Below are 25,499 nucleotides of genomic sequence, written 5' to 3' on the forward strand. Positions count from 1 at the left end.
CTGCTGACCGCTGAGAGAACGGGCCCCGTGTGTCTGTTTTCAATGTCCGCCCTTGATCAGAACACTGGGTGCAAAATGCCATTTCCTTTGCAAACGGCTACCAGCCAGCTTGCTTCACTATCCCTTTCTGGGTTGAAAGGAAAGTTCCTTCTCTCTGTAAGGAATAGAGCATTTGGAATTACATTTTTGTGGCATTCTTACAGCATGAGCTGAGAATGGGGAAATTCTACCCAGCCATGAACGGAGTGGGTTACTTTAGATTAGGGTTTCTCAACCTTGGCAACTTTCAGATGTGTGGACTTCAGCTCCCAGAATTCCCCAGCCAGCTTCTTTCTCTGCCACAGTCAGAAGACAAGCATGAGCTGCCAAGGATATGGCCCATCTGGGTGTTGGACTAGAACTGGGGAGACCTGGTTCAAGTTCACACATTTAGCCCTGGAAGCCTTCAGAGTGACTTTGAACCAACCTCCATGTTAAGAGGTGAGCAATCCACAGCCTGTGATTTACATGCCATCCCACCTCATTGGTGGCCTCTGAATCACCCCAAGGGTACACTGTTGGGGTTCAGCAAGAAAATGGCCCATTTTAGTAGTGCAATTTCCACTTCGATCTGAGGTTTGGGGGAGGTTTTAGGAGTGGGAGAAGGAGTAGAAGTCTCTGCGAGAAACATTTCCATTCCCATACCAACACCCTGGTACCCCCCACCCCAAACAGATGAAAATAGACCCAATTTTTTCAGCCCTTCCCTTTCTGATGACATCACTGTGTTGCTGCTGGGCTTTTCTGGCCAATCAACAGGTCAGGAGGCCAAGTGGCAGCTCTTAATTTAGAAAAAAAACTGTTTATCCCAATCTTAGCCAAAACAACCATGGGTGTTTTTAGGATGAAACTGTTGGAGCGAGTGTTAAGTAGGCTGAATTGAACTCCTGGTGAAAAGGTGACATAGGAATCTAAGAAACATACAAAATAATAAAAAGAACAATCTTTTTATAGGCTTGTTACTCAGGTAATGTATTCGGAGAAATTGGGAAACAACCTATAAATACCATGTGGGTGGGGAACTACAATCCGTTGGCGAAATTTTAACTAGTCCAATCATCTGGATTCCATCAAAATGTTCCTCTTCAGAACAAGCTACATATATACCTGATCTCTGAGTCGCCTGTTGAGCATTCTCACATGTCCCACTAGACCAGGATTCCCCAAAGTGGCCAATATTGATCCCCAAGGTTGATGGGACTATCCAAGGGGCCAATGTTGTTGTTATTGTTGCTGTTATTTTTTGTAGTACTATTAAAGTAGTATTTATTAAATTATTTTCATATAATAATTGTTGGTGGGTCAATGAACAATCTGAAACTTTATGAAGGGGTCAATGAGCTGAAGAGTTTGGGGCCCTTTGTACTAGACCAAACTAAGTTTGATTTCATTAAATCTAAAATTAAATCAACTTAATATGTTTATTCCCCATTCCTTTAACATTTTACCCCTTTTCCCACATTAAAATTTAAATATTTTTGTCGACTTTTCCAGGAGCTAGGAAGGTTGCATATGATCCTAGACTTTAAACTGAACATCACTGCTTTAGAGATCCAATTTGGCTCTATAAACTGAGTTGGAGAGCAAGGTACATTTCTAACAACCATTATGCAACCCATGTCCAACACCACACTGATATCATCCATTAAAACGTCTAGAGAATTCTGAAATTGCAGTACTAACAGGCCTGGAAGGCAGCAAGTTGGGGAGCATGTATTAGGCAATAGTCCATCCAATATAAATGGGGCTACATCCATAGTTCCAAATCATATTATTGATTCCATAGACTAATCTCCCTCTCTCCCTCTCCCTCTCTCTCTCTATTGTTACACACACAGCCCCTCTTTAGTATGCCAGTTCCCAAATACTAAATGGCAGGAGTCCTGATAGCTTGATGTGTAGGCTCAGTCTGGACCTTTGATTTACCATCCAAACTAGTAACCAGGATAACATAACAATTTCAATTGGGAGTTCAGTCAGAACTATTTGACGTCAAATCTCCTCTCTATTGCAAGGATTCAGTAATGAATTTGGCCATTCTGAACTCATAGGTAGGAATCCAAAAACTTGCCAGAATCATATCACCAACATTCAGTTTATTTAATTAATTAATTTATTTATTTATTCAATCTATATGGCCAACCTTCTCACCTTGGTGCCTCTGGGCGTGTAATAGCAACCAAGATAAAAACAAATTTGCCACAAGTCAGTAACCTCATGGGCTCCAATTAACATCCAAACCCCCATGTCCAGGAACACATCTAGGTCTTCGAGGCTTTGAGAAAAGCTGCCAGGTTTGAGGCCAATCCAATCTTGGGGGAATAGGGAATTGGCAGGCCCAGCAACAGAAAAGGCACTTTCTAGGTCTAGAAAATGACAGTCCTTAAACTGATGGGAGCCACAGCATGCCTCTCCTGACAGACTGAATGGAATGGGGTAAAGACAATTAGGGAGAGGCTGTCCCTTAAGTAACCCAGCCCCATGCCTGGAAGGGCTTTATATGTGACCACTAGCACCTTGAATTGCACCCGAAGCACACTAGCAGCAAATGCAGCTTGGTATAATACAAGTGCTTGGAGGTGTGCTCCTAACTGCCTGCATCGCCACATTCTGAACCAGCCACAGCTTCCAGATGTTATTCAAGGGAAGCTCTACATACAATGCACTGTACTAATCCATTGCAAAGGTGACCAAGGCATGAGTGACTATGAGTGCTGCCCCTAGGTCCAGGAAAGGGCACAATTGGTGAACTAAACAAAGTTGTGCAAAATTCCTCCAGGCCACAGTTGCCAACTGCTACTTGAACAGGAGCCATGAATCTAAGAGGACCCCCAAATTGTGTACTGGCTCTGTTGGGGAAGTGAAACTTAATCCAGAACAAGACATGGGAAATCCCCAGACATAGGTGGCCCAGCTTACAGTTCCAAGAATCCTGTTTACTTTATCAGGACTAGCAGGATCAAATTCATCCTAGATAACCGAATCATACTAAGTCTCAGTTACCTCTGTGTGACCTGTCTCAAGGCCACCTTGGAGGTAATCGGAATGACTTTGTCTGACAAATGCTTAGAATATTTGTCACAGTGACCCTACAGTGAACCTCTGGCTCCATCTTCTCCAGGAGGGCCTGGATCATCCTAAACAGGGCTGCTGGGTAGGCATCTCTGGACACATTAAGGGCAGAAAAATCATTGCTGTTTTGCTGCCCTTACCACCAAGAGGTAGGCCTTAATAGAGGCTCTAGCTGTACTTGATCAAGTCCAGTCCTCACTGTCCTCCGGTGTTTCTTCTCCTGTAACATCTCCCTCAGCTCCTCTGTGAACTAGGGAGAGCCCCAAGATCCATGAGAAGGGAAATGCTGCATAGGCTTGATCTGATCCAAAGCTCTAGCTGCCTATCATTCCAGGTGGCAACCTAAGCTTCAGTTGGACTGTGTACAGACCTTCAGGAACAACCCCAAGCTCCCCCTGGAATTCAGTAGGTCCTTTGGGTGCCTTGGGCAGACCAATCAAGAAACTCCAGGCAGATCATAATAGGGGAGTGGTGATCTCCCCCATCTGCCACTGCCTCAACACGAAGACCAGATTCAGCATATGACCACCATTATGTGTCAGGCCCTCAATGACCTGGGTCAGGTCCATGGCTCTCATGGTGGCAATGAACTCCTGACATACTTCAGACTCTGCTCATACAAAGGCAGGTTGAAGTCCCCAAGACCATAAGCCTGGGGAACTCCACTGCCAGTCTGGCCACAGGGTTCAGATGCTCAGGCAGGGAGGTTGCTGTGCAGCAGGGAGGCTGGAACAGAACCAACAACCCCAACTGATCCCTAGAGAGCCAATTGAACAAACAGGATCTCCCATCCAGTTATCTCTGAGGCAGCACCTCTGAATGCCATCAGAGTATCCCAGATGATCATAGCTACTCTACCACCCCTACCCTGGCCTCTCAGCTGATGCCACCCCTCAAACACAGGTGGGTACATCTCCAAGAGTGAACTCCCCATTCCATGTCCAGCCAGGTCTTGGCAATATATACTAGGTTAGCCCTTTCATCTGTGATTATCTCACAGATGAGGGGCCTCTATTACAGACTTACCTGATGTTCAGCAGCAGCAGCTGAAAGCTGGGGCCTCTGATACCTGGGTCTCTTACAGTTGCAAATTACCAAACATCAGAGGTTCAATATGCTACTGAATTCAAGAGGAAATTATTTGGTGGCCTAAGCCCTTGAAAAGGGTTCGCACACCTTGAACTGCAAACTTCCATCAAATCATGGCTGCTTTGAAAAATACCCCTAAATGGCCCAAGAGAATATTCAAAGATGTATAGTTCCCACCTATTTAAAAATTACCCAACCTTCTTTAGTCTGTCATGTCCTGCAAAGTTGTCTTGGAGTTAATATGGAAAGAAACAAATAGGCCACTTTTCTTAGCACAAAACGATTGATAAAAAGTCATCTTCACATGTTGTAAGTCTGCAGTGTCTCCAAGATGGTAGGTACAGCAGTACAATCCAAGCTCCCCCTGTTTTGTACATGCAGTATATTACAAATAAGATGGGGCTTGGACTGAAATACTGTGCCTGCTATCTGGCAGATTTTGACATCCCCCTGCAACCCCCACCCATGTCTTTGTCCTGAATGCAACACAATAAAGTCAAAGGCGGATATACCATTCTGAGTGCCTTGGCTACATGCAGTTATAAAACTGTTAATCTGCTAATAACTGCTCAGTTATTAAAATTCCAGTAAGTTGAGTTTTCTTGCTGAGCAAGAATCTGAATCTAGGCCACTCTAGCTAATATCTGACATGCTGATGCCATAATTAACAAGTGGGATTTTTCTGCCAAACAGGTCCTATTCCTTGGATAATTATCTGGCACCTTTTTATTGGCTATCAGCTAATATCCAAGCAAAATTCATCTCTCCCCACTCTACCCCAACGTTCAGTCACCAGTAAGAGGGAAATTCACCCAGAGTCACAGCACTCATGACCTCAGTAAGCTTTGATACTGTTTTTCGTATGCTTTCAATTTACAAGAATGAAGCTAATAACCATCTGCAGTAATGTAAATGAAAAAAAAATACAGTGTTACTGTTTGCAGATTGGCTCTGCTTAGCTGGGTGAGTGCATTCAGTGCTATTGCCTGGCTGTCTGCTCGTAGAGGAGCTGGCAGCAGTAGCTGACATGGCAAACTCACAAGCCAGCATTTCATTGGAGGGACCTGCTGCTGTTCCAAGAAAAGAAAGCATCCCTTCCCCCAAATATTTCTCCTCTTGCTACTGGGGGATTCTGGGGTTGACAGCATGACTATTTCATCTTTTCATAAAATCACCACTTCTGAATTACATACAACACGGTGACGCTCTGGAACCACCCCTGATAAAATAATATGTAATTACGAGCATTGGAAGCTATTTCAGAATTAAGAGGCCTGAAAACAAAAGGCAGCTCTTCTGAATGGCAGACAGATGAAAAAAAGATGTTTGTAGAAATGTAAGCTCCTCAGCATGTGTGTGTGTGTGTGTGTGCATGCGCACCTTGGAGTCAGTGTTGACTCCTGGTGAGTGCCTAGACTAGTCCCTGCCAGATTTTTGGAAGAGGTTGGCCATTGTGTCAGCCCTTCGAGGTAGAGCAGACTAGGAAACCAAAGTAATAAATGCTACTACTACTATTATTATTATTACTGTTACAAGGTTACAGTGAATACACTCCCCCTGCCTTTATCTTCATGAGAACCAGGGAGGGTCAAGTTTGACCTGCTTTCTCAAATTACATTTCTGCCTTGGACTCCAGTTTCTTTGACCTGACCATTATCTTGGTTGCAGCTCTTCCACCTGTTCCTCGAGGTTATTCCTACTGCTGATTACATGTTGCCTGCTTCTTACGGCTGAGAGAGAGTGACTGGCCCAAGACAACCCAGCTGGCTTCAAGCCTAAGGTAGGACTGGAGCTCTTGGTTTCTGGCCTGGTGCTTCAACCCCTACATCAAACCGGCTCTCCCTCAGCCTGAGCTACAGCTTTTTATGACAAAACAAAGCTGCAATCCTATACACTTGGCAGGGCAACCCAAATGTGCCATTTCTGACTCTACAAAAAGTTATGCCTCTCTATCTTGCCATTCTGAGGCAGGAAGCACAAATACTGCATGGGAAAACCCAGAGCAGATTTAACACACTTAAAAACAGGAAACTTTCTCTAGAGAGGGGTTCTTGAAAAAGTTATCTCTTGGAGAAGATATTAGCTGGTGCCTTCACATTTTAATTTCTTCCCTACAAGGATAAAAAGATGGCATCAAAATCAATCAAGTGATTTTTAAAGACAATACTTCAAGAATGTAATCTGTATCTTCTATCCATCCATCCATCCATCCATCCATCCATCCCTATTTTTCATTTTTTTAATTATGACCGGTGATTAATCTGGTTGGACATGGTGGGCTTAGATCTCAGTAAACATGGACAGGATTGCTGGATAACTGTGAAGGATCAGCATGTTTAAAATCTGTACAAGCTGCTGAATATCACCAACACAGAAGCAGGACCTTGAAATACTTCTTTTGGGAATCTGATGAAACAAATATAATGATTGCTATTCTTTTTCTACTTCTAGTACTGGGAAACCAATACTTTTCCCACTTCTTCAGGAAGCTAGAGCTACAGATGAATGAATCTGTTTTGGTTTTCTTACTTTTCCAAACATATGTATGATTTTGTGCATACATTTGGTGAAAGTTTTGTTTAAAGTATGCATAGAAATGTGTCTACATTTTGTTTCTTTTCACGCATATTTCTCTGAATCTATGTGCACTTAATCTATGTTCCTGTAATTAATGAACTTATTTTCACTGCTATATGCAGTTTCACACTCTTCCCCATAGTATGTAGATTCTTATATTTTTGATAGGAGAATATTAAACTGTGAAGAACTACAACGGTTGAAGGAAGGGATAGACCAATCAGCTTGTATCAGGCCATGTCACTAGCTCCATTCTGTCAACTTCAACATTGGTCTGAGCATTTCTAAATCACACTAGATTTCAGTTCATATTTATGTTGGCTTATAGTTTTTCATCAAGTATTCATTTTTGTATGAAACTTTCCAATATATACAATTTTGCTCAAAACTTCAGGCATTGTAAAATTCTAAGAAGCATCCATTCCAAACAAAATTGCATGAAATAGGTTAGGGAGTACAAGTAATTCAATTTTCTTACAAATGTCCTCTAAGAAAAAATATCTGTATAGCTGTGTGTGTTCTTTTTACTGTGATCGTTAATATGTCATGGTGTATATTGATTTTACTGCTTTATAGTAATTTTAACTGTTGTTTAATTTTACTTGTTAATTTTGGTTGGTCTAACATATTTGTTTGTTTGGTGCTTATAAAGCCTAGTTAGGTCATAGCAGCTAACCAAAGGTGGATGAGCTAGAAAGTTAAGAAAGATTGAGTCTAATTAATGTTTGTAATAGTGGATTATCTGAGGTGTCCAGAGCTGTAGGCTAGGCTGGGCATCTGAATAAACTTCCTAGAAAAGGCAAATCAGTGTTGTATCGTGCCAAAATATGCCACAGATGTATCTATGCAAGTCACCAGTAGTCAAGCTCAACTCAAAGACAACCTTGTATACTTCAGCAGGTGGCAACATCTGGTTGACCTTGCCTAAACTTGGAAGCTAAGCAGACTTGGGCCTGATTAGTACTTGGGTGGAAGACTGCCAAGGAATACCTGTATTGTAGGCTAGGCTGGGATGCAAAAAACCAAAATCAAAATCCCAGAAGAAGACAATGGCAAACCACTTCCATACTGTTCCCAAGAATTCATGAAGTCACCAGGAACTAAGCCTGACTCAAAGGAGACTTTACCTTTCTTCCTTACCAAACAATAAATACTATATAGGGTTTTTGTGTGTGCGTGTGCGCATGCATGCGTATACAGTACTGGTTTGAGAAATGCAAATTAAATAGATTTCTCATCAGAAGCTGAACATTTCTCTCTTATTCCTGTGGGTTGCTTAAATTCAGCCATTGCCAATCATTTGCCAAGCACTGATTCCAGAGGGCTGCATCCCTAGATGCTTTCTGCTTCATGTATATGAGTTAGAGCATAGCCAGCCAGGAGTCTTGAAGGAGGCTTTCAAAATATTCATACCATGAAATATGTTTGGATGCAAATGAATTTCATCATGACAGGATACAATATTTTGAACATATGCCCATGTTCAAAACCCTCTTCTTAAGGAAAAGATTGTTATGGAATATCTCCCTCTCTTGTTTGCTGAAACAAATAGCTAAAAAAAATTGTTCAAATATGGACTGATCACAATCAGGCATATTTACTAATAGCTGCCTTCTAAGGGTCCTTCCCATAATTTCCAATTATTATTATTATTTGATTTTTATCTCACCTTTATATTTGGTCAACACAATGCAGTGAACATAAATAATAATAATTATGGAAATTAAACTAGTAAAAGTATTATTATTATATAATCAATATGGACTTTTCATAGAATTACAGAATAAAAAAGAAGGCAAAAGCCTTTACTACAATAAGTTTATAATTTAAAATTTGAAACGGCAGACAATAGAGGAAGATGGAGACAAGAATATACAAGAGAAGAATAAATAATAATAATAATAATAATAATAATAATAATAATAATAATAATACAGACTTTCTGATCAGTATTTGCAATATCAACCAACTTTCTTCCTTAAATGCTACATTATAGAGAAGATGCCAAAGATATTATTTGGCTAATGCTTCGAAGCCAGAGATCAGCAAACTTTTTTTTTTGTAGAGAGACCATACTAAATAAATATATTCTAAATAATTGAGAATAGAAACAAACAAGCAAACATTCACCCATAAATTTATGTCATGCCAGTGAGATAATGCAGGCTACATCCTGTAGCTTCAATGCAAATTATCAGTCCTTGCAACCTGGCACCTTCTAGATTTATTGGGAATACAGCTCTCAGAACTGCCACCCAGCCTGCAGTGTAACTAGGAGTTATGGCCCCAAAGATCTAGAGAATACCAGGCTGGGGTAGTATCCAATAAAATGTTATGAAGCTCTCGTTGCAAATTAGTGATTCCTCATAGCTCAGTTGCTTTACTTTGGAGATCTGGGTTCTGAGTGGTCTTTTGAAGGGCTTTGGGGCCAACATTAGATTTAGGCTTGAATGCCAGATATTTAATTCTACAAACTTTCCTGAAACCATGATTATTATGGTACATTTGTACATGTACCAAAACTTCTAAATTTAGATGATAGCTTTAAGCCAAAATCAGCTCTGTTGTAAAAAGGATGGATTCCCCAACATTAATGGCTGAATTTAAGAGCAGAATCCATCATCCTTTGACAAACACAACTATTTCCAAGCTCCAGTCCCAGAACGGTTCATCTAACAGGCCAGACATATTCAGTCTAATCACCTTTCTGTAATATAATAGCCACATACACACCAACAACTAAGGCCAAATAAAACCTTTCAAATCAGTGGAAAAAATTAAATATAACAACTCTTACAAGCAATAATTTACAAACCAAGCAGACCCATTTTCTTTCAGTTGGATTGAGTTAATAAGTTTTATTTGGCCTCGCTTGTGCATTTGTATCAGAATATTTATAAGAGGGTATAAAATCATTAGAGAATTTGTAAATATTACTAGATCAAGCTTAGTGCAGTAAGATAAGTAAGTGTTCACAAGAGATATTAATTAACATAGCACTACCAAGATATTTGCTTTCTCATCAACACTGCTTTATGAATAGTTGTGGCATTCATAGATTATATGCTTAAAGTCTTTTTTTTTTATTCACTGCCTCTTGACCTCAATGTTAACATTTTTTCTCTGCACCTGTTTGAATGGTATGTACCCTGCCAACTACAGTTAACACATCATGCTCTTTACTCCAATTGTGTAATCTTCCCAGTCCAGAAAAGCTTATATGGTTACTAGCAGTGCGTAGTACATTTTTTATTCATCCGAAGCCTGAGTTTGCTTGCTTGCATATCCATCCACTCATCCATCCATCCATCCATCCATCCATCCAACTTATATAGCCTCCCATCTCACTGCCATGACTCAACCCTCAAAACAGAGGGTTAAAACCCAAACTAGCAACATAATATAAAAGATAATACTCAAACTCAAGTAACTTCTGAGATACTTGGAAATTCTGAGACCAAAACTAAACAAATCAACCAATAGGGCTCACTTAACCTCCTGGCCCCAAAGCCTGGGGGAGCAGCCAGATCTTTAATGCTTTGCAGAAGGCCAACAGCATCAGTGCCATCTGGATCTCTGGGGAGATGCCATTCCATAGGGCAGAAGTTGTGACAGAAAAGACACAACTCCTAGGTCCAAGAAAATGACACTGCCTAATAGAAGGGACCCGAAGCATGCCAATCCTGCCATTACTGGTGGCATAAACAGAGACAATCAAAGAGAGTAGTCTCACAAATAATCTTTGGGCAGATTCCCTGAATATTGTGGCAAATGCTCCCCAGATGTTCTTCAGTTATCTACATGCAGATAAAGGTACTCCTCGTTTAACAATGTTAATTGGAACCAGAAATGTACATGGTTGTAAGTAAAAAAACCCACATGATTGTGCCACTTAGCAACAGTAGTTCTGGCAGTCCCAGTTGCCATCATTAAACAAAGTGTGTGGGTTGTTACGTGAGGACCTCATGTGACTGTGACTTTGGACTTCCTGCCTGCTTCCCCATTGACTTTGCTTGTGGGATGCCAGCAGGGAAGGTCACAAATTGTGATCACATGGCTGCCGGGATGCGTGACAGCCGTAAGTACAAAGTCTGGTTGTAACCACCACTTGTTCTGTGCTGTTCTAATCATAATTTAACTACCTGTATAACAAGGAGGGAGTGCTTTTACAGTAAACTCTCTTAAGTACAAATATGCCATGGGTTTACACACGTAATACAACACCATGCAGAAACAGGTGATTACAGAAAGAAAGTAACATTTTCATCAACTGCTTACCTTTCTAGCTGCACTCTGAAGTCCATATTGGCATGGAATTAGATTTAATCTTAAGACTTAGAATTTAAAAACAGGTATGTGGTATCGAACAGTCACTCATACCCTTGTTATCTCTCAGATAGACTATTGCAATGCGCTCTACATTGGGCTACCCTTGAAAAGTATCCGGAAGCTCCAGCTGGTCCAGAATGCAGCTGCGCGAGCTGTTTTTGGTGCCCCTAGAAGGGCACATGTAACACCACTGCTGCGCGAGCTGCACTGGGTACCAGTTTGCTTCCGGGTCCAATTCAAGGTGTTGGTTATTACCTTTAAAGCCCTACATGGCATGGGGCCAGGTTACCTGAGGGACCGCCTCTTCCCCATTACATCAACCTGTCCCACCCAATCGTGCAGAGAGGGCATGCTGCGGACCCTGTCTGTAAGAGAATTTCATCTGGCGGGGTCCAGGAAGCGGGCCTTCTCTGCAGTAGCTCCTGCCCTGTGGAACATGCTGCCCCCGGAGGTGAGATTGGCCCCATTGCTCCTGGCCTTTCGGCGGAGTCTGAAGACCTGGTTCTGCCACCTCGCTTGGGGTGGAGAGGGGAATAGATCTACATGGGGATGGTTGCTATAGACCACTCCTCCCACACTTGGACTGTTTTAGATTCTTCACCACTTGGATTCTTTATTTTTACTTCTATTTATATTATTTTTTACTGTATTTTATTCTGTGTATTTATGGTTATGGTTTTTAATCGATTGTTGTAAACCGCCCAGAGTCCCCCGACGGGAGGAGATGGGTGGGGATAAATTAGATAAATAAATAAATAGACCAAAGCTTGCTAATTGCTATCTAGTGCACTGTTTCCTTATTTTACTTTTTTGAAGTATTTTTTTGTCAAGTTCTCACTAAAAAAGAAGTAAAATACTTTCTGCACTCTAATGAACTTCGTCTCATGGCTTTTTCTCTGTGTGGACATTAACTATCCCATACACTGAAGCAAGTAGAAACTAAAGTCCATCAGATTCCACAGTAGACTTCTACCCTGATGGTCTGCTGTGTGACTTACCCATGGGATACCCTGGTCCTCAGTAATCATTTCAAGTGGGAACTGAGAAGAGGTGTATTGTTAGATCTTAACTTGACATCAACTGCAATCAGCTACAGACAAAGGAACAGAACCACTGAAACACCATGCCTCCCATTCCCAGTCCCCTGGGTTGGTCCAGAAGAACACCATGATTGATGACATTGAAAGCCATTGAGAGATCAAGCTGGGCCAGGATGGATGCACTAGAACTAGCCCCATTCTGAGCATAAGAGAAGTCACCAACAATCATAGTCAAAGCTATAACCGGGTCTGAATCCTGACTGAAAGGAGTCCAGATAATCCACTTCCTCCAGAGCCCTTTGGAGCTGCAAGCTGACCACCTTCTCAACAACTTTCTCTAAAAAGGGAAGGTTGGAGATTGGACAAAAATTGTACAGTTCCATTGGGTTGAGTGATGGTTTCTTGAGAAGAGGGCAGATAACTGCCTCTCCAGAGCAGACAAAGTCCCTCCTCCTGCAAGGAAACTTTGAACAGATTGACCCAACTATATGTCTTGACCAGTGAGGAGGGACATGGTTCTAAGACACAGGTGGCCAGCCTCACAGCTTCAAGGACCCTGTCCATTTCATCAGGACTAACAGGTTCAAACTCTGTCTGAATCACACTGACTCAGCTTGATCTGTAAGATGTCTGAATGAAAGCAAACTTCCCTGAAGAAGACAAAATCTGAATCTGAATCCTTCTTAAGCTTTGTTAGTTTTTAAAAAAGATTTGTAGAGATATCAGTGTTGCAGTATTTCTACAAAAAGTGTCAGATGTTATAATCATCAGGCTTTGTGATTACAGTACATCCCAGATTATCCTACTCCAGTCATATGTTTTGAACTGTCCATGAAATTTTGTTTTTAAGCAGTGAATACCACTGATGAAACAGCAGCATCTCAATGCATTATATTACATGCGATGGTCTCTGCCGCCATGAGGCAATGCCTGGCTGCCTTGTCCTACCTCCCAGCTCTCGGTATCCCAATGCGGTCAATGAATATCAGAACAGGGGAAAGGGGCCCTAACACAGTATAGCTGTCATGACAACTGCATAAGTAAATTGGAAGGGAGGGGTGCCAGCAAGATGAACATAAAAAGGTCAGCAGTGTAATCTTTTAATTGTTTTCACTTTAAAAAAAAACAAAAAACAAAGGGATTTGTGTTTCAGTGGTAAGCAAGGGGTTAGTTGAGTCATTCATCCCCAGCCAATGAGCCCTGACTGGATGCTAATAAGTTTCCATGCTGAGTTACTGGTACACTGGTTCTCTGCAAAGGCTACAGAGTTTTAGACATGTAAAGATGCCCATTTCTGTCGCATCCTCCTATCTTTACAAATCAAAATACCCTCCTACATTTTACTGTAGAATCAGAAAACTTGGGTAATGGAAAAGCTGGTCAATCCTGAAATCTTAGGCTGTTTCTCCGATCACAAAGCTTCAAGGTGAGAGTTGCTGAATGATGGTCTATGCTAGAGTTCAGCAGATTTTGCTAACTTTCTATTTTGCTGGAATTTTTAAAATCTGGACAATTACAGTACAGTGCTCATAAAATGCAAGAAGGTGTTCAGGTCCTTTTATCTTAGCTACTGGATTCTCTGGATTCCCCTGTTTTTGCACAATGTGATTCTGATGCCAGTTAAACAACAACAATAAACCTTAAACTCTCTCTCTCTCTCTCTCTCTCTGTGTGTGTAGATCCTTAGCCCCTGCATCTATCCTTCTGTAATTCTGTATGTACACTGTATTTATACAAATTGTCAAAAAAACCAATCAACCAACCAAGAGGAAGGGAAATAAATCATCCTTCCCAAAGTTTCTCTAAGAATCATGCTTGCTATTCTTCTGAAAATGTGTAGCTTCCAACATGCAAGATGCTCACAACTTTTATCTCAGCAATAAGATGCACTGCTTCCATAATTTCTCTCCTTCTATTGCTCTTCTTTGTGCAATGTGACTTTCATGTCAACTGAGCAAAAACCAAAAATGAAAAAACAAATCAGCCTTGAACTGCAGGGAAGAATCAGTGGGCACATTGAAACTACTGGATGCCACACAGGGGACCAAGAAGTAACTAAAGCAGGGCTTTCCTTGATAAATGATACATGTGAAAAATGCATTATATGATCTACCAACCATGTGAAACCAGAACCACAATTTGATAAATGGAGAAAACCACTTCAGGATTCTACTCCAGAGAGTCCTGGACCAAAATAGTTGCAGATGAACTGGAACTGTGAGCAGGAATGCCTGGGATAATATTCATGAAAAGAAAAACTGTGATCATGTATCAGCAGTTCCTAACTACAATCTTATCAGACATTCAGGCATATGGAATTATTCTAATGCCTGAATAAAAGCTGGTCTGAACAAAGGAAGTCAGCATGGGCACAATCTGTTTAAGTAGTGAATCATGTTTTATGGAAGGAAGGAACGAAGGAAGGAAGGAAGGAAGGAAGGAAGGAAGGAAGGAGGGAGGGACATATTGCACAAAAATAAGTCTCCAGGTGTTTTTGTAATAGTCTGATTTTTTTTTTCAAATGACAGTTGGAACATAACTAATTATTGTTTAAAGAATGGATTGGAAATACGTAAGATTCACCAGAGCATGTAGTGTTTTTCTGTGTATTGTAGGATCAGATTAAAACTCCACATCTTAAGCTAACTTTGTATATCAGATTGCTTCCAATGCTATGCCAGATTAATCAACTGAGTGAAAGCCTTCTCCTCTGTCATGCAATCCCTTTGCACCACCCATTGCATGAGCCATAATGAAATGAGGAAAATCTTCCATTACCCATACATACATACATACATACATACATATTTGTTTTCTCTCAACTACCAAATATGATCACTGGTTTCTGAAGAATTCAGGATATTAATTGAAAGTTCTGAGTTGGTTCAAAATTTCAGTTTATTTTGAAATTGGTAATTATTCTTCCAGGTTCAGCTAATAGGAAATTGTAGTTTATACTACAAAAAAGAGAGCCAGTTTGGTCTGTTGGTTAAGGCAACGGGCTAGAAACCAGGAGTCTGTGAGTTCTAGTCCTGCCTGAGGCATGACAGCTGGCTGGGTGACCTTGGGCCAGTCCCTCTCAGCCCAACCCACCTCACAGGGTGGCTGTTGTGGGGAAAAGAGGAGGAGGAAGGAGTATTTGGTAGGTTCACTGCCTTGAGTTATTTATAAAAGTAATAAAGGCGAGATTTTGGATTGTATTTGGATTTGGATTGTATCCAAGCACCGCTTAAGCACTTTACTATTAATTATGAAGGCTACTCCATTGTGGCAACCAGCTTGATTGATAACTGGCAAATAGAGGGAGAAAATGTAGAAGCAGTGAAAGACTTCGTATTTCTAGGTGCGAAGATTACTGCAGATGCTGACTGCAATCAGGAACTCAGAAGATGCTTAATCCTTGGGAGAAGAGCAATGACAAATCTCGATAAAATAGCTAAGAGCAGAGACATCACACTGACAACAAAGGCCCGCATAGTTAAAGCAATGGTGTTCCCCGTAGTAACATATGGCTGCGAGAGCTGGACCATAAGGAAGGCTGAGCGAAGGAAGATCGATGCTTTTGAACTGTGGTGTTGGAGGAAAATTCTGAGAGTGCCTTGGACTGCACGAAGATCAAACCAGTCCATCCTCCAGGAAATAAAGCCAGACTGCTCACTGGAGGGAATGATATTAAAGGCAAAACTGAAATACTTTGGCCACATAATGAGAAGACAGGACACCCTGGAGAAGATGCTGATGCTAGGGAGAGTGGAAGGCAAAAGGAAGAGGGGCCGACCAAGGGCAAGATGGATGGATGATATTCTAGAGGTGACGGACTCGTCCCTGGGGGAGCTGGGGGTGTTGACGACCGACAGGAAGCTCTGGCGTGGGCTGGTCCATGAAGTCACGAAGAGTCGGAAGCGACTAAACAAATTAACAACAACAACAATAAAGGCGGGATAGAAAATAAATAAATATACTGGAGGTTTCCTGCTTGAGATGGTTGCTCACTGCAAATGGAGGAGTGAAGGGGCTGCCCAGGAAGGTAAACAGGTTTTTCATATCTGGCCTAGGTGAGCCAAAACATAGTAATCCAAATTGGCTAAGAGCATAAGCCGTTTTTGTCAAAACTAACCCTTTTCAGAATGCCTTTTGTTTAACCCTTCCCGCCCCCACCAGGGAAATCAGTGTTCACATGCTTATTCATTCATTTCCCTTCCCTCTTGCTTTTCTGTCTAACTTCCTCCCTTAATCTGGGAGAGAGGGAAGGGGAAAGAAAGAGAGAGAGAGAGAGGATTAATTAACAGCATTTAGTCAGACATTGAATAAGCTATTGTGTACATGTAGCCACTTTTAAACATTTTGTTTTTTGCTAACAACATTGTTTTACTAATTTTTTTACAGGTGGGACAGATGCAGAGAGAAAACAAATGCTGGTTACATAAGAGTCACATCGACATTGAAAGCTCTTAACCTACTAGAAGGAGAAGCACAGCAAGGTGTAGAAGTCTGAGGCTGTCCCCAGCCTTTCAGGTTATAAGCGTAAACTCTGACATAATACCTTTGCCCCTGTAAACGAAAAATAAAAGACAAAACTTCATGTTGATATACATGGCCAAGGCATATTTTCCGAAGTCATGTAGCTATGCGGTGGCAAAGGTGAATGTAGTGAAGAAAACATTTCTTTTCAGTTGTTTGTGTTAGGCCTATGATGACTGTGTGCCAACTCTGACAGAGCTTCAGCTCGTATTATTCAGCAGAACAAACAGCAGTTTGAGGGATCTTGCTGTTGTCATCTGTGACAATTTCATGCCAGACATTAGTGCCCTGACATCATTAAAATACTCATGGGTCTCCACCCCCAATGAGGATTACATAGCCAGATGGCAAATGAGGCTGAGGACAGTGAGGAGGAGGAGGAGGAGCTTGATGCAAGGATCAAAACCTGAGAAAAGGCAGAGTGAACCCTTTCCTTCTCTGCTCTCACTGGCCTCAGCCTCCTTTGCTCCTTGCCAGAGCAATTCAGAAACACCTGAGTTCTAAGCAGTGATGGAGAGGACATTTAACCCTTTCCTTATCTGCTGTGTTAATGAGGAAAATAAGGAAGATAGTACAGTATTTGTTTTGGGGGAAATTAATCTGCTGGCATCTTCTAAAGCAAATATCATTTTCAAAAGAGAGATTAGCCTGAAAACCACAGTAGCAGATTCAAATCTCACTTCTATGTGCTCTGATTCTGTTAAGTATTAGCTTCTCATCTCCAGACACATTAAATGCAAAATGCATTTCATATAATGTACTTTGGGCCAGAACAGAATCTGTCCCTGAAAATCACCCACCCCAATTTTAATGTTCATTTTTGCACCTTCCTTTTCATAAGTTTGTTTCAGTATGTTTCTTTAAATAGTTTGCAAACTCAGCAAAAAAAGTTTGTACTTTCAGATTTTTTATATACTTGCCCTTATACAAGGTGCACACATTTGCAAGTAATTTCCTGTAATATATATAATTTTCCCTTAAATATGCTTATTTTAGTGTGCACTTGTCCTTAATGGATGCATTTTGGGAGTTGTGACATACATCACAAAATTTTGAAAAAGTTTGTTTCTCAGTATGCAGGGATTAATAATTTTGGGGAAGTGCAAATTGAAGAACCTTATATTAAAAAAGCAAAGCAATTATTTTAAAAAAGCAAAGCAATTCCTTCCATTCCTATTCCATTTAAAATGTACAGGTTTGGTAGTGAGTTGGAGTATACCCCCTCCCACCACAAACGTCTCACTTTTTTTCTAGTCAGTCTAGAAAAAAATTGGAATTTGCCCACCCCACCCTTTGTCCCTGCCAACATTTCTTTCATCCTCAAAACAACCCCTCCCATCAGCCATTCCTTTCCCTTTTTAAATACTTAACTGCTGGGCATTGTGAGCATCAGTAGATCAGCTGAAGAGCGAAAATATTTTGGAAATTCTGAGAAGTAGAAGGGAAACTTGAAATTTTCTCCTGGTTCATATTTTGATCTGAGCCAAGAGGATAATTAGGGGATGCGATTGTTTTTTGTTTTTTCTTATTAAAGGGTAGCTTCATAAATCCCCAAGGCTCATATCCAAACTAGGGATGTATAATTGGGAGTAAATCCAATCTTCTTTACACAGGACCAATTCCTGCTCTGGCTGCTTTAAATAAATAAATGAATGAATCAACCAATCCAAGGTCCCTTTGGAGACAGGGAAATATTGGACTTACTTCTGAAAATGTACAGAATGGCTGGGGCTTTGTGCTTTCTCTTTCTTTTAACAACAAAAAAGTCAGTCCAGGAAGTCCTGCAAAGGAGAGGCAGCCTCTGTGAAAAACTCCAGACTGCTATGACAAGATGGGGTGTTTCTGCTGCTAAAAGAAAAATAAAGGCCTAGATCCCTAACCACCTTGTAAATTTTCAAAAGAAAAATAGACATTTCTTAGAGGGAACGACGAACACCTGTCAAACTTTGTTTCAACTAGCCTTTCCTCCAGGGCAGAATTCTTGTCTGTCCCTAATCAGCAACAAGATATGATGAGATACACTGGCATCTCTGCTTGCCAGAAAGGGACCATCAGAGATCTGGAGCCAAAAGGGGTGTTTCGAAGCTCAGCTGCTAATGCACCTCGATCTGGAGATATAAATGACTGAACCTTCAAAGACTTAACATCCATCTTGGATACTGCTGCTCTATAGTCCTCTCACAAACATTCATGTTATCTCCAAGGTGTAAGGAAAAAGGTCAATGATTTGATTGGGTTCCTAAAGATATAATTTCATAAGACTATTTGTAGAGGACAGTACTGCAGCTGCCCACCGTTTGTCTGAAGCTGAAAGTTTTTCTTTCGGAAATGGCCCTAAGTTATTACTCTATTAAATGTTGGCCCCAGAGCATAAATGCAAGCCTAACTTTGCACAAATTAAATGTCTGAAAACATTTTAAAAATAAGAGATTCAAACTTGGAATTTTAAACTCAGATTAAAATTCAGTACAGGTAGCAATATAATCTAAATCTTTAGTTTTGAGAGCAGTTTTAAAATCAATAATATTCATATCCTGATTCTGACTCCCTGGGATTTGCCATTGTATAAATCTGTTTTAGATTAAATATAATCATGATTGTAAACAGCACAGGCTAGGAGATTATAAATATTTTTTTTAGTTAGCCATTTTGTGAATGGAGAATGTACTTGATTTTTTGGGGGGTGGGGTTAAATTCATTTCAGTTGCTGATATTGATGCTGTTATATTTGCTTTCTTTTACTACTGACAAAACCCACACTCAGCAGTTTATGAAGGACCAACAGAACATGGAGGTAAATGTGTTTGCTCTCCCAAGATTGTCTGTGGGAAGAACATTGCCCATCCACCCACTTTTAATCTCTATAAAAACATACTTCTCTCCTTTTAAGTTAGTCCATCCAGTGACTTTTGTTTCCCCAATGAAGCAGTGAAGACAGAATTGTTATTTTAGCCATCAGACATGGAGTCAGGATTGAATCTCTCAAAGCCTTTGATCTGCCCTAAGATTAGCCCCTGATCCATGGCATGGCGGCTTTCAATCCACTCTTTCTGATCTCTCCGCACTAATATAGCAACTCACACAAAAAACTGTGCCACTTTCCTATTCTTTGGTGATTTTTGAATGCTGGATGGCAAGCAGGATGTGTTTAATGACTGGCAACTCTTGCCAAAGAAATGGCACTCAGCTGCTTCTCTCCAGCAGAGAGTTCTGCTAGCATTTGAAAAAAAAGGCAATCTGAATTAACAACTTTTCATTTACCATTGTGAGGCCAGTAATAGTGCACCTCAAAGACTGAAGGTTTTCCATTATGATTTCTCCAGCCAAAGGAGAAAAGTCTTCTGAACAGCTCCATTCCACTAGAAAACAAATCAAAGAGGGAAAAGGTAAGATTGGCATGAGTTGTTTCAGGAGGAAGTCTGAAAATACTAAAGAATTTCAAGACAATTTCTGCCCTCCAATTTTCTTAGTGAGCTTTTATTATTTTTAATTTTAAAATTACACAGTCCTAAGCAACCTTAGATGGCCTGGGAGCAAGCCTAATTGCAGTCGGTGGAATTTATATCTGAGATATGTGTGAGATTACACTATGAACCAACAAGTAAAAACTGGGATAAAAACTGCAGCCAATAGATAAACACATTAAATAAACACCTAACAATTAAAATATGGGAGAACAGATTCTACTTGTTGGCTTCCAGTTCTTTTCATTATAGTTACTATTTCAGCTAGCAATACTGGGAACTGGGAAAGGATGGAAGTAGTATCCAAGACATTTAAAGAATAGCTGATTGGGAAATGTTTGCTTGATACCTAATGTAGGGCTATCAGATCTGGGCTGCAAAAATTCAGATAACCACTAGATAACAGCAAAGAGTAAAAGTTTTCTCTGCCACCATCTAGTGGCCTCCAAATTTTGGCAGCCCAGATCTGGTAGCCTTGTCTAAAGAAAAAACACAAGTTAAATGTGAACATGAATAAGAAAGGAATTCCACAAGAAATCACTACTGAGAAGGTATCTTTCTTGAGAGCTCTTTCACGTTGAGTAAGTTCTACTTTCTCCTGTATGGCTGGCCAAGAGCAGGGATATGTTTCTTCTACATTATGCTTCCTGTATGTTTTTGGATCTAAGTCCCTCTTCTAAGAATTGGCCCTATTCAGACCTACTATTGTGAGAAGCAATACATCTAAGTTAAATAAATGTTAGCTTTTTTCTGTTAACCTTGTATTCCTGGAGGCTTTAACAACGTAAGTACCAGAAATTTACTAAGAGCCATAGCACTATCTCCAGCCGCCACTATAAAAATTTAGAGGCTGTTAATAGAACATCTTGTAGGGGTTCTCTATTTCCTATGTATAGCTGCCATTCATTATAACATGCCTGTAAGTGTCATTATATTTGATGGCCTTTCACATTTTCCATTGTAAACCACAATTTTTCTGGGCTTTATAACATTGGCTGCATTAAATCACCTAGAAGCAAAGCTGGATATACAAACTGCCAAAACAGACAGGTTCTATTACAGTGCCAGCATAAATTGGAGAAGACCATCCTAGTTGTTTAATGTCAAACAAAAGGAATGTGCAGTCTTGTCAGAAGACCTGTACTTGGAAAAAAAAAAGCCTACAATTTGAGGCCATTCTTTGTAATTCATTGCAGATAATAGAAATCTGCAGTATAGGTAACTGATGGAAAGGAAAGGAAGTAGTACATCAAGAATAATCAAGAATCAGAACTAGATGTATTTTAGTGAGTTTTGGCCAACTGTCTAGAAATCAAAACATTGGAGAGAGGAGGAAAAGAGGAAGTAGAAGAATATAAAATGTTATAATTTTTAAGAAGTTAGTTACTATAATCTTAAAGAATGATTGTGATGTGTCCTATGAGTTTCACGATCCATCCTAAGCCAAATTTCATCAAAAAAGGTGATGGGCCAATATTAGTAGGCTTTAATTAACGTGATGTTAATACAATGGTTTGAGTGGGATATGCATTACAGGCTAAGAATATCAAAGAAGCCTCTTTGAAGTGTGATTTTAAAAGAATGGGCTGATGAATTTTGAAAAGGAAAGATACATCTACCTTAAAGCTAAAAATAATGTGTTCAGAATAAAGAAAGTCTATTGCCTGTATGTAGCATGCCCAGTATTTTTTTTCCCACAAAATCTTCTTGGGATTCGAGATGCCAGTAGGATTGTCTGTCAGATATACAGTATTTCTATTTAAACTGTATGAATTATCTCTAGATTTTATGAAAACTGTATCCTCTTTTACCACTTTTTTGATGACTGATAGGTAGCCCTCCTCAAAGGGATGACCTCACTATGTCAGCTCCTCTTCCTTATCAGCAGCAGAAAAGAAAATCAATATGGTTTATTTGGAGCTTGATTCTGCTCAGACCAAAGCAGCAACATTCTCCTCCCATACAGCGCCAGCTGCCTTGAGAACCAGGTCTTTGTTGCTACTGAACATTTCAACACTAGCTCAGTTCATTAGTACCGGCCAGATAGAAAACAGAGTTTCTGGACAATGACTTTTATCACATGAACAGCATGAGCTGTTTCACAACAAGTGAATGGCCACTTGGTGCTAAGATTGCTCCAGGAAAGGTCAGAGCAAATAATCTGTTCACACAGCTCTAGTCCACGTTCCATTTTGTCCTGGGTGTCTGATGGGATAATCCAGACAGATTATAATGAGCAAAACAACAGTCAAAGAATGCAAATTTGTCTCTGAAGAATTAATATGTGATCACCAGAGTCAACTACTGCACATCGCAGCTTATTCTTAAACAACGGTTTGTGTATTTTTTCATCCTGCCATGACTTTTTAAAATTACTTATTTCATGGAGAGAAATTAAATATTGTAAGCAATCCTCAGAAAGCATTATTAAAAAGTAGCTGTCTTTATAGTAGCTCTTGAAAAATGCTTGGAGAAATAGTTCTAATTTTGTCCGTAAGAGTAGCCCTGTTGGGTCCAAATAAGAACCAATCTGATACCTCTGGGAGCCCAGACATAGGAAGAACCAGGCTGGCTGATGAGTAGAAAAGCTAGCTAGCTGGCTACAGATAAACACTTCTGTCAGTTCCACTTCCCCACACTGGACTTTTAAAATATTGTTTATGATGAAATGTGTGAATTATAGTGTGTGCGTGCGTGCGCATGTGCATTTCTTACCTATCTGTATAGCCACATTTAGTAAGTACAGATAAGCCTGGAAAGAACCAAGTTATATCTGTTGGAAACTATACAGTAATTTAGTACAACTTTTATTATCTGAATGCGCATGAACTGAAACCCAGAGCATTCCAAGCTCTTGGTCTAGGTGGATGAATCTGTCCATTTTGCCTTCTTCTTCTGTGGTATGGTATGGTATTCTACTCTACTCTACTTCACATGTTGCCCATTACATCTTAAGAAGAAATTGGTTTAATTAAGGCTTCCACCCTTATACAAAAGGAAGTGGGGCTAGTCTCTGATAAAAGGCCAGTGTGGTGCCATATTAGGATTAGGCACAGGGAGACTCAGGAGTTAATCTACTCTCAATCATGGACACTCACTGAGTGACTTTGGAGTAGCTGTGCTTTCTTAGCCCAACCTATCTCACAGGGTTGTTACAGGGGGAATTCAGAGGGAGTGCTATGTTTTGATGTGTACTTTGAATTTCAGAGGTCCAAGATGCACATCTCCTGAAACTCCACATACCATGCTGCAAAAACCCTGTATTTAGTTCCCCAGTCAGGGAACCCACCTATCTACCACTGGTAAGTGCTAGAAGAAATCTGAGCTTTCCCCCACACATGAAAAAGGACAAATCTGTCAGGAGCACTGACTGATTTTATGCCTTCATAGAGTATCGTAAGATACACTATTTGGTTCTCCAGCTAAAATAGGAGCTCAGGCTTCAGGTTTTCTTGTTCATACACAGAGCATCCTATTAATAATCCAAAAAGGTAGTAATTGCCCTCATTTTCCCCCTCTGTCACTAAGCTCTAGCCATGTTGCTGCTGAGATCTTTATGTTTAGATTAGCCATCTATTATGCTCTATTTCAGCACTGAGCTTCTATTTTAAACCTATCTATGTCTATGACCTTGATTCAGAGGTAGAGAACAGTACAGGAATTTTGATGAAGACATACCTTAAAGAGGCCTTCTCCACTCTAACCTTCTTCAATAACCTCCAATATTTATATTAATACTATGTCTCCCTTTACCCATAACCAGCATGGCAAAGCCAGATTGATGGGGGGAAAGGTAGGGTTTAATGCCATTTATTCCCTGTTGTGTTCTTTTCTGTTCCACTTTCTGAGAAAGAACAAAACAGGGAATAAATGGCATTAAACCCTACATGAAAGTCAAGACTTATCTAGCTCCATCTAGCTTTGTATTGTTCACATTGACTGCTTGTGACATTTTCTGCATGCAGGCACCAAGTCTGTGTATAAATGTGATCGATCGATCGATCGATAGATAGATAGATGGATGGATGGATGGATAGAGATAGATGATAGACAGATTGAGAAGGGGAATGTCAAGAGATGGACTAACATGCACAACCCCACTTCCCCCCAAACAGAGCTCTGAAGGGAGGGAGGACATAGCTGAACTAGGGAAAGTAGCTTTGCACGTACAAAGATTCAATCCAACACATCTCCAGATAGCATACAACAGGAAAAAACTGCCAGTCAAGGTAAATGACACTAGGCTAAAGAGAGACACAGCATAATTCTCAGTAAAGTGGCTTCCTATGTTTTCTTTTTAAAAACATTTTAGTTATAAATGACACAGAACAAAAAAGGCATGGCATAGGATACAGGTAGTCTTCACTTAATGACTGCAATTGAGACTGGGAACTCCATCATTAAGTGAAGTGGTTGTTAAATGAAACATGTGACTGCACCAGAATTACAACACCTGTTCTGCTGTGGTTGTTAAGCAAATCACCGTCGGTTGTTAAGCATAACATCACGTGACCACACCTTACAACTTACTGCCAGCTTCTCCATTGACTTTGCTTGTTGAAAGCTGGCTGTGAAGCTCACAAATGGCAATCATGTGACCGCGGGACACTGTGACCATCGTAAACTCCCACTGGTTGCAAAGAGCCTGAATGGCGATCACGTGACAACAGGGATGCTGCGACAGTTATAAGTTTGAGGGCCGGTTGTAAAGCTACTTTTTCAGCACCATTGTAAGTTTGAACAGTCGCTAAAAAGGGCAGTCACTAACCGAGGACTACCTGTAAACATGAGTACAGTAGACTCTCAGTTAACCGGCACCCATGGGGATCGGTAGATGCCGGATAAATGTAGTTTCTGGTTGCTTGAGAGTTATTATTAAGCCCTAATGCCCACTAGATGGCAGCAGAAAGATACAGGTTTTTTTGCCAGTTACCTGAGAGTGCCTTTTTTTCTGGTTGCTTGCAAGTGCCGTTTTTTTTCCAGTTCAATTTTTGTGCTGGTTGCTTGAGTTCCGGTTAACTGAGAGTCTACTGTAATAGCAAAACTGAAAATAAGGGCAGCCCTCAGTCTTTGAGTGACCATCTGCCAAGGGCCAAGATGGGTAGAAGTGAAGCAAAAAGTACACTGAATTGAGATTTAAGTTAATGTCACATAACCAGTATAATTGAAAATTTCCCCCTTTCTGGCACATTAAAAATTACAAAGGGTGATTCAGAAAGGGGGTCCTGCGGGACTGTATCCCAAAGTTTGATGGGCAGGAAACCATTCTTGGGCCATTGGTTGTAAACCAGAGCATCGAAATAAACAAGAAGCAAAATCTATAGTGATAATTGGAAAGCCATTGTCATACATGTCAATCAAACAACTT

General features: G+C 40.5%; 1 protein-coding gene across 1 annotated transcript in view; it reads right to left on the reverse strand.

Moving 5' to 3' along the window:
• ANKFN1 (ankyrin repeat and fibronectin type III domain containing 1) overlaps positions 1–25,499 on the reverse strand; it is a 121,755-nt gene that overhangs the window by 66,179 nt on the left and 30,077 nt on the right. Inside the window, exons 5-6 of the mRNA XM_063296556.1 lie at positions 19,929–20,026; positions 16,607–16,697 (exon numbers count right to left, since the gene is read on the reverse strand). Of these exons, the coding sequence (XP_063152626.1) occupies positions 16,607–16,697; positions 19,929–20,026 (189 nt within the window). The remainder of the gene's footprint in view (positions 1–16,606; positions 16,698–19,928; positions 20,027–25,499) is intronic.

The sequence above is a fragment of the Candoia aspera genome, chromosome 2 (assembly GCF_035149785.1).
Source record: "Candoia aspera isolate rCanAsp1 chromosome 2, rCanAsp1.hap2, whole genome shotgun sequence".
Lineage (NCBI taxonomy): Eukaryota > Metazoa > Chordata > Lepidosauria > Squamata > Boidae > Candoia > Candoia aspera.